This window comes from Sminthopsis crassicaudata, chromosome 3, assembly GCF_048593235.1.
Source record: "Sminthopsis crassicaudata isolate SCR6 chromosome 3, ASM4859323v1, whole genome shotgun sequence".
Lineage (NCBI taxonomy): Eukaryota > Metazoa > Chordata > Mammalia > Dasyuromorphia > Dasyuridae > Sminthopsis > Sminthopsis crassicaudata.
In genome coordinates this window covers 50,452,727-50,463,083 of record NC_133619.1, presented here as the reverse complement: position 1 = coordinate 50,463,083, position 10,357 = coordinate 50,452,727, and the positions used below count along the sequence as shown (strand labels likewise).

Genomic DNA, 10,357 nt, shown 5'->3' with positions numbered 1-10,357 from the left:
TAGTTAAGATCTTTGCATGTGACTGATGTGAGGCAGAGGATCTGGTCATGGGAAGTCAAAGATGTGAGTGGTTAAAAGTTTTTGATGAGTCAGTATGTTATACTGAAATCTCCTACTATAAGAGCATTAGTTGGAGAGAAGGAAAAAATTAAGCCATGTATCAAACTCATTGTGGGGGGCCTGTAGGTACTAGGATTTTGATTGAGTGATGAGATAAATAGCATGAACTTCAAAGGAGAAAAGGTTATGACTAATGAAGTGGCAATTAAGAACAAGGAGTATATCAACTGTAAACTGGAGAGGATGCAGGAAAGAGGTGATGGAAGTCAACCTGAACAACATTAGTTAGGCCTGTTCTCCACCGACTTTGCTCTTTGTTCCCTGAAGGGGCAGGTCCAAGGCAGGATAGCTCTATTCTGCACCAGAGATTCTTCACAACTTGCTGTGGGAGACTAAGCTGGCAGCAAGAGGTGGAAGTTTCCTTGGCTTGGCACAGGTGGAAGTCCTTGCTTTGAGGCTGATGGAAAACATTCAGCTAGGTCCCTTATCAGGGGATATGCTGAGCAGCAAAACAGGTAGAGGAAGGTTTGGTTCCTTTTTTGTCTTTGAGGCTGCAGGTCTCATGAAGTCCTCTGGCATTCTGGTGAAAATTTTGGGCCCCTTCTTGGAACAATAAATGCAAATACAAATACTTTATTATGTTGAAGGGATTGCATTTTAATGACTTTTGCCAGCTATGTTCCTTTACTAAATCACTACATGTAGGCTGGAGCTCTCATTAAAATATAAGCTCTTTTCAGGGTCTGGCTCTTGTGTCCCTTGTACCTACACGTTAGCTTGCAGATCATAAGAGGTAAAGCATATATAGTATTTTATCTTACTGTGTTGCATTGTATTGGTCTCAATGGAACAGAAAAGGAGAAATGGGTGAAGTTGCAGAGAGGCAGTTTTTGTAGTGATTTAAGGAAATAATTCAAATGATCCTCAAATACAAGTGTTTCTGGGGCTAACAGGTGCCTTCACACTGGTCTACGTGCAAATCATGATCATTGGGTGGGATATGTTCAATGCAGTTCAAGAAAATGTTTTCACATAAGGCCTCTTCCTGAAACTCTCCAGTGATCTTATTTAGATGACAAAAATTAAAGCTCAGAAACATTACTAAGCAACTTGCTTGAGGTCACTATACTTGTCCCAATTAGTGTCTTCAGGTATGATATGGAAATGACACTAGATTCTCAAATTATTCCAGTGGAGAATAAGATTGATGTAGAACTGAGACACTTAAAAATATAAAACACTGGAAAAAGAAACCTTCGAAAAATTTTCAATAATGTGAATCCAAAGAGACAAATCAACAGGTCTTATAGAATGATTATCAATTGTTTAATTACAGATGTATATAGCATTTAAATCTTATGGCTGGTTCTTTTATTCCTCCAATGCATCATACTTTAAAATACTTTTTGCACAGTCTTTTAGGCAAACTACATGCTGGAAATCTGTAAATGCACAACTTAACACTAAACATAAAAATACATTCTAGATCCATTCAAATACAGGTTTAAGACACTTTACTTGGCAGATAAACAATGACAAAGTATTAAAAAAACAAACTACAAAATGAGCACAGAAAGGTTTTCCCTTTGGGATTCTAATAAAATACTGCTCTGTATAAGTTCTAATGAAAAATTCCAGTACATATAAAATATTTTTATCTATGAGGATAAAGAAATGCTTCAAGATATATTTGGAAAATGTAACTTAATTACATTGTTTAAAACAAATGTTGAAGTCATGGATGATGTAGCACAGATCCATTACTCATGTACTAGAATACATAAAAACTAAAACAAACAATTGGGCATCAGGTAGAAGAAACTGTATGCAACCTGTGAATAAAAAGAAAAATGAACTGTAAGGTATGAAGAAGGGATGAATGAAACCCACAGCCAACTATGGGACAAATTCTCATTTGATTGATTCTGCATGAGCCTATAATATGAGAATCTGGCTACAGATGAAATAGAATCTTCACTGGCCTTGGGAATTCAGACAGGATTTAGAGCTGGAAATGACTTCAGAGATTATCTTGTCCAAAACCCTGCACTTTAAAGAGGCAAACAATGAGACCCAGACAGTGACCTGTTTAAGGTCTCATGGGTACTAAGTAGAACATGGATTTGAATCCATGTCCTCTGCCTTCAAATCCAGTGCTTGCTCTGCTACACCAAATTACCTCCTCCATTTTACAGCATATAAATGACTCTAAAAACTTGCAAGCTGGGGGTATAATACTTCTGAAATATACTGCTTTGGAAGGGGTAACAACTATGAAGATATATCTCTTGAATATGGGATAGTGCTCTTCATCAATTGTACTTCATTACTTTTTCAGTTCCCATTCTAAGTGTTAGACACAATTAAAAGGTTTTATCTCCAAATTTTATACCACTATTAAGTCTTAACAAAAAATTGTTAAAAAGCTACATGTTACTCAAAGATATGATCTAATTTTCAGTACTGAATCCTCTTTTCATTACTGCTAATTTTCCCCCTTCTTTAAATAGCAATACTACAATATTTCAGTAGCCTTATACTATGTAAATTAATTCTATCTTTTTTTATAATACGATTTGGCTGTCAGGGGTGGGGTAGGAGGGAAAAAGGGGGAGAGTTTCTATGTGGGGAACCTGACAACTTTGATATGCCTATCTTGTTTCTGGAATTGAGTTTGTATCTTTAATTAAGAGAGGACTGAGTCTATCTTTAAAAACCTTTAATTAGGTAAAAATTTAGCTGCCAAAGTTTGCTCATTAAAGTCAACCAAAAAAACTTATTAGCAGCACTATTTATGCCTCTCTCCCAAACAAGTGAACAGTGATTGACTTCACACCCAGCACTTGGCCCCCCCCCCCATTACTTCGCCCCCCTCTACCAAAAAAATGAAATGTTTTCCAAATAACCTTTAGAAACAAGATTATTTTGAATAGGTTAGAATGGTACTAGTCAAGAAAGCAGTGTTTTGATATATTTTATTTTGATAATACTAGCTTTCTCCCTTTTTTAAATAGTCCTAATTAGGTACTAAATTGTTCTCAGGACAAAAACGAAAACCATCTTAAATCAATACATCTACATCTCTACTAGCTATCCAAAAAAAAAAAAATAAATAAACCAACAAAAAGCATTTCCAATCATAACTACTTGGATGCTTTTTGTTAACTAGGAAGTTCCAAAGTGGAACTAAGGTTCACTTACAGATGAATTAAAATCTTCAATTCATCCATTCTGGGATGCCTAAGTCTTTATGAAATGTCTGGATTATTTAATCTATAAAAATATAAAAATAACTTTTAAGTAATTTGGAAAAATATGAGCAGCATTCTTGAAGATAGATGGAAGAATCTGCTAAATGTGGTCAATAAATACATTTAACTAGTTAAATAAAGAGTTAAGGGACACTTTAGTATTCTTTCTGAAATACCTACAGATAAACCACTTTGGGCTTAGCTCTTCTGACACATCATATTACCAAGAAGAGTTTGATCTGCAAAAAGGAGGCAGCAGAGTAAATAGCATCCTGCCATCCCAGGGGACTAATTTGAACTTGCTGTAGATCGAAGAGTTAACCAAAGAATTTAGGCTCTCTGGTTGAAAGTCTCAATCATAGGAGAAAAGATTATACCAGGCATGACCATAAATGGACACAACCAGAGGTGGATAAGCTCTCTAGGGGCTTTCAAATCTTCATTTCTGGGGCAAAGTTAGTACCAGACTGGCTTCCTGAAGAGAGTAGGTAAAAGATGTCCATTTGCCTTGTGTATTCTATTCCATTTTATCTCTGCAACTTCAGTCAGATAAGCATTTGGAAAAGAATTTCAAGAAAAAAGAAAGCCCTATAGGATTCATGATTGTTGACTAATCACTTGGTTATTTATTTTTATGTTTCTATGAATCAATTCACTCATTTTCTTGGCATCATGCTAAGGCAATTCTGCTATTTTAAGGTGACAGCTCATATAATTTTGAGCAAGCTTAACTAGAACATTGAAAAACTAAGATGGAAAATTGCACAGTACTAAATAAAACTCTTCTTGCGGTTCTGCATTTTCTTCTCTTTCTGTCCTAAAAGAAGTTATATTAACATTAATGAATTGAAATTATTTATTTGTTAGTATCCATAGCTGCTGAAGATGAAGTAATTTTAATATACCATAAATGTATATTTGTACTAACATTTTATTTTTTTCTCTTGAGTTCCAAAAGAGGAGCCAAATGTTTCCCGATTCCTACTAAGTGGCCTCTAAGTATTTGAAAGCCAAGAATGACTGTTGGCTATTGAACAGTGCCATTGACAGAGTTTATAATATTCCAATTACTTGACTCATCAGACACTGTTCACTGTAACCATAATATACAAAAACTTTCTTCTGAACAGTAAAAATTAAGGAGCTGGTATTTGAAAAACCAAGAAAATACAGAATCTAGTGAATAGCTCAAAACAGTAATATATCAGTTAAGATTATCTCTTTGTGCTAAAGGCACTATTCTTTTGTTAACATCACTTTATGTAACCTAAAAGTACACTAGAATCAGCAGTAAGAGGGGAAACTACTGTTAACAATTGAATTTTGAGAATAAAAACGGCCTTAAGAACCAGAGCAGAATAGCAGACCAATGAAGTTGGACACAAGATTAAAAAGCAATACCACATTCAGGATGTGGTCCTTTCTTTTTTATCTTTTTTTTTTTTTTTTTTTTTTTAAATAAAGTCTATGACAATGCCCATTCTTTAAAAAACAAATAACAAAGACTAAATCCTTAAGTATACAAATTTGCCTTGGTGACACTGAATTCTTAACAAATTTTAAAATAATTTCAATAGTTTCAAACTGAATATATACACACTCTCATACATGAATATAAATATAAATAACATGCAAAGAAAACACAATTCCAGTTACTAAGCAGTTCCAAGAAATGGTTTAAAAATATGGAACTGACATGAAAGACATCTGCCAAGGATATAATATATAAAATAGATTTTTGATATTTGATTGATTGATGTTTGCTCCTATGTTAGGACACACTCTGGAATTGAAACTATATTTAAGATTTCTTTAGTCCCCTGTGCAGCACTGTGTTGGGATGAGAGGCAGGTTCATATGGTGGCAAAGCAGCAGCAGGAAAATCATACATAAGAATTATATTGACATGATTAGTGACTTGCATTATAGTCCAACAGTCTATTCAATTGTAGTAATTGTATCCTGTGGATATTTAAATTAAACTATTATTAATTAACAATGCTGGTTCATGAGCAGCCCAAGTGTTTTTTAATTTAATTACTCAAACCTAATTTGCTATTAAAGTTCTTGACATTTAGAGAGAACAAAGTTCTGGTTGGTATTTGAAAGCAGCTTTGGCATATAATTTGGACAGGAAACAAGCCTGGCAGCAGCAGCCCCATTTTTTTTTTCCTTGTAGGCCCAAGGTTTATTTTCTTGTAGGCTCAAAGGACCCATACAGCTAAAGAATATAAATTAAGATGCAAAAAAATAAAAGCCACTCCTCTTTTCCCCATCCATTTTGTTAAACCATTACAAAAATAAAACTCACTTTTAGTAAATATGTTTGAGGCTTCCTTTTGACTCTACCACTATTTACTGCCTCCAAGAAAGATTAAAAAATGCTATTATTATTGCTTGCATAATCTCCAAGTCATGATGCTAAGATGCTCGTTGTCTAGGCACAATGGATGGATGGAGTGGTTCATTTTAAGTTTGCTTCTTCAGTGCCTTTCTTTCACAACACAAATGTTTTGTACACATATTTTTAAACAGTCTGAAAAAAAGCCTAATATCTAAAAGCTCTTCAGTTTTTCAATACAACAAACAATATTTTTTAAAATAGTGCATTTTTTTTTTTTAAAATAGGACATATATATCCTTATTAAAAAAATTGGGGGAGGTTATAAATGAAACATTAATTTAATCCTAAATACCATATTTTATTCTGATGGTTTAGAAACACCAAAGTTGACTGCCAGTTTCCTTGGTTTTCTTCTTGAAGAACCAGGTGTTGATTTACCACGAGAAGTACCAGAGCCTGAAGGGGCTACTCTGTCTTGAAAAGAAACTGTAGTTGGAGGAACTTGAGGTGACTTTAAAGTTGATGAATTCTCCTGTGAAGTTAACTGGGCACCTTCTGACATTCCTGGGGACTCTGGCTGAAGAGGAGTGGCCTGAGAACAGCCTGGGGCTCCCTTACACTCAATGTTCCTTTTGTTTGCAGCTCTTTTCTTTGTAACCTTTAAGGAAGAAACATTTCATTAGCTAAATTTTTTCCCTAATGAAACTATTTGTAACAAGTACAATTGCTATAGGTTGGTGGGTTGCTTGGGCCTGGGGTTCTGTGTTGTACGGTTGAGTTGGGCCCTGGCAAGGGGAATGCTGCTGCACTTTCAGCCTGGCTGATGGTGGGGGATTCAGACACAAAAATAAACACGTCAATGAGTTAATCAATGCATGCATATGATCACAAAATGAATGTGTACTTGGAAAAAGAAAAGTCTTTTCTTCGGACATTACCTGAAGAGGTATGAACTGATTGTGAGGTGCAACTGGCACTGGTCCTGTGAGAGGCATGTTGGTGGGATATGAAGGATGGTGGTGATAAGGCTTCCCAGGAAGTGGCATTGGAGATCCCCAGGGCATTGAGCCAAAGATGTGAGGCGATGGAGGCATCATATTAGCTGTAAAAAACCGCAGAAAATGGTAAACTCTTGGGAATGGAAGATTTAGGACCAAAATTCTCAAGAATCAAGGATCTCCCCAAGCCTTTTCTGGCTTTCTTTTTCTCCCTTGTGAAAAGGTCTACATTATATCTGCAAATAGCTGTTCTAGCTTAAGGCATTCTCCTCCTGGAGCCATTCCAAAGATTGTGAACTGGCCAGAGAAGTCAATTTATCATGAATGCTGTTTAAATTCAAAGCAATAATACAAACAGTTTCATATATTGATATGTGTCTTTAGGAATATTTGCATTGTTATCAAAAACCACAGAAGGGCCATTAAACTGATCTATGGGCAAAAGCCTGGGCACAAAGAGAGCAATCTTAAGGATCTCACCTGCCCCAAAGGCTAAGCTGCTTCCATAGTGATCCCAGCCTATAAAAAACCAAGAAAGCTCAAGTCTTGAAACCAGATCACTTTCATGTTAACATATAAATTAATTTTATCTTCCTCAAATATTATTAGTAGCTTAAAGTTTATTTGGAATATTTTCATGAATGGTTAATAAAAAGTAATTAAAAAGATATTAAATAATGATAATGTAGTCATCAGCATAGTGTCATTGCAGAAGGAATGCACCAAGTTTACCCAAAGAATGTCTTTGAGTAGAAAAAAAGAGAATGTTAATACTACAGCTTGATCAAGATTCAAGTGATTTGTAAATTTTAAGATCAATAAAAGAATTTTCAAAAAAGCACTTTACTAAAAAACTTTTAGCATGTAAACCATTTATGCTGTAAAGGTGCATATAATCCAATTCAATGAAACTAGGTAAAAGTTTTCAAATGTACACATTTGGAAATCTAAAAAACTAGGCCTTGATGCTATCTACAAATTAACTTGGCTGATGGTATCTATAAGTTTAAATATATATTATGTTATTTTGGTCTAGCATGCAGGTTAACTAGCTTTACTTAATTTTTCTAAATTTGACTTGGCTGTCAAGTCAAAGAGGCTCCCTGATCTTGTCAAATCTAAAGTTTGTTCACAGAAAAATACAAATCTATAAAATATTATCAAAATGTTCATGTATATTAGTTGTATTATTATATTGTGATTAGCACTATTCTGATTATAGCTTGAAAATTTTATGGAAATTTATAGTATTGTATTTTTCCAAATACATGTATACGGTTTTCAACATTCATTTTTGTAAAACTTTTGTGTTCCAAATTTTTCTCCCTCCTTCTCTGACCTCCTCCCCCTAAAGACAGCAAGCAATCTCATTTCTTTTTCTTTTTTTTGCTGAAGCAATTGAGGCTAAGTGACTTGCCCAAGGTCACATAGCTTAGGAAGTAGTAAGTGTCTGGGGCCAAATTTGAACTCAGGTCCTTCTTACTTCAAAGGCTGACACTCTCTATTCACTGCACCACCTAGCTGCTCCATGCAATCTGATTTCTATGGAAAGTGCAGCTAACTATTGGCAGCTAGGTGGCACAGTGGATAGAGCACCAGCCTTGAATTCAGGAGGACCCGAGTTCAAATCTGTTCTCAGACACTTAACACTTCCTAGCTGTGTGACCCTGGGCAAGTCACTTAACCCCAGCCTTAAAAAAAAAAAAAAAAAAAAAAAAAAAGTTAAGTTTAACTATTAATGGGAATAAAAAGATTAGAAACATCATGTTGTAAAATCCAATTATCAATTAAAAAACCAGATAGAACTATTATTTTTCATAGGTTTTTAAACTATCTTAAGTTTTTAGGAAGAATTTTGGGTTACCACAAATGCCTAACTATAGGATTTAAAAATTGAACATGCACTTTAACCATTTTATGCTTTGTAAATGAATAATCAAGTAAGATTCTACAAGTATACTTTGTATTCAGTATGCATTATAAAAAGACCTATAAAATTTCATATCAAAATATTATTCAAAGGATAATCTCTGTAAAAAATAGCTTCCAAATAAAAAAAAAAAAAAAAAAAAAAATTGCTTAAAAATGTCAGCCTAACTGGGAAAATAGTTAATTCATGAAATCTTTAATGTCTTTGTATACTCTGCATACATATGAGACCGCCAAATTGGAACCTTATAAAAACATATCCCCAAATCAAAATTCATCTTAAAAAAATTTAGAAAAATTTCATATCTCACCAGTAGGTGGGGCAAACACGGGAGGAATGGCCCCAGTGGGTACAGCAGGTGGATAATTTGGAAACATTGGTGGAGGCAAAGGAAAATTCATTCCTACAGTGCTCTATGGAAATATAAAAAAAAGACTATAAGAAAATGCAACTAAGTTATAAACAAAATAATAGAAATTTTAAATAAATAAAAGATTGATATTACCAGGTGTTGTAAAGCAAAAAAAGCAGCTTTCTCCTTGGCTTCATTTTCAGATGGGCATTGTGGTCCATGTATTAGTAAGCCGTTAGACAATTTTACCTGACAAACTGTCATTGTCTACAAAGGATAAAATATATACTCATAAGACTATGCCAGAAATTAACAATAGCAGCAAGATTCATCTAAATGAAGATATTTTACTGCAGGTTATGTACTTTAAAAGTGGAAGCAAAAAAATGAAGGTTTCTATAAACAATCAGACACAAATTACTCCGTAGCAAGCCCAATGAAATTATGGAGCTAACCTCTCATTCTTTAATAATAACAAAATCAAGCAAAGAGATGGATGTTCAGATACAGCACAAGTTAGGAACCTGGAGGGATTTTGGTTGTCACCTCACACAACATATTCATCTTATAGATGAGGAAATAGAGAGAGGCTCAGAGACAGTAGGTAGAGCTGCACGAGGTCACACGGGGTACTAATGGCAGAACCAGGACCTAAGAGGACATTCCTAGGGCTCCAAGTTGACCATTCTAAAGTCCAATTTCTTTCTACTATTCTACATTGCTTGTCCATTATACAGGGAGGTCCTTTGGAAGGAACCATCAAAAATGGCCTGAAAATATGTGACCATATAACCCAAATTGATAAAGGTCATGAAGAAACATCTTAATTTACCAATATATTCCCTTGCTATTGATTAGCCTTTAGCCCCATCAATTTGGGTAGGAACATTTGGTACTTTCCCATAGAAAGATGTCTAATCATTCTGTTAAGACATTCCCCTCCCCCTGGCAATGCATCCAGGTGGCTATAACTCAGAGTTGCTTTGATGAATGGACAATGAAGGGCCTTCCCCAGGTCACACAGGCTGTACCTGTGAGAGGAAGAACTTTAACTTAGGCCTTTCCAGCTCTGAGGCCAGCCCTCTGCCACTAGCATATATTGTCTCAATTAAAATGCATCACTGATAACAACCTAAACAGTTTAAGGTTGCTCAAAATTCCCCTCTCATCCAGAAAGTTTTTGATTAATTCCATCATTTTAAATTCTCATTTAGTCCAGGTTCTTCAGCATTCATTACATATGATCAATTCTAGGAAGCACTGAATATAATCTGAAATTTGTCTCTATTTAATGGAGATATTATGGCTCTTTTGTTTGAATATGGGATGTGGTATTTTGGGAATTAAACAAAAATAAGGTTCTACTATTCTTTTTGAATCACAAAATAAGCTCATGGTCCTCTTTTCCATGGTATTTTAGTG

General features: G+C 34.7%; 1 protein-coding gene across 3 annotated transcripts in view; it reads right to left on the bottom strand.

The window, feature by feature from the left end:
* Positions 1-1,367: 1,367 nt before the first annotated feature.
* The window catches only part of XRN1 (5'-3' exoribonuclease 1), an 84,845-nt gene continuing 75,855 nt past the window's right edge, over positions 1,368-10,357 (bottom strand). The window contains exons 39-44 of one of the 3 annotated variants that reach the window (XM_074298440.1): positions 9,089-9,202; positions 8,894-8,996; positions 7,134-7,172; positions 6,594-6,757; positions 6,008-6,313; positions 1,368-1,892 (exon numbers count right to left, since the gene is read on the bottom strand). In XM_074298440.1, the coding sequence (XP_074154541.1) occupies positions 6,014-6,313; positions 6,594-6,757; positions 7,134-7,172; positions 8,894-8,996; positions 9,089-9,202 (720 nt within the window). In that variant the 3' untranslated portion in view covers positions 1,368-1,892; positions 6,008-6,013. Of the gene's footprint in view, positions 1,893-5,992; positions 6,314-6,593; positions 6,758-7,133; positions 7,173-8,893; positions 8,997-9,088; positions 9,203-10,357 lie in introns of those variants that run through there. The other 2 variants (XM_074298439.1, XM_074298442.1) reach the window with 2 other exon arrangements.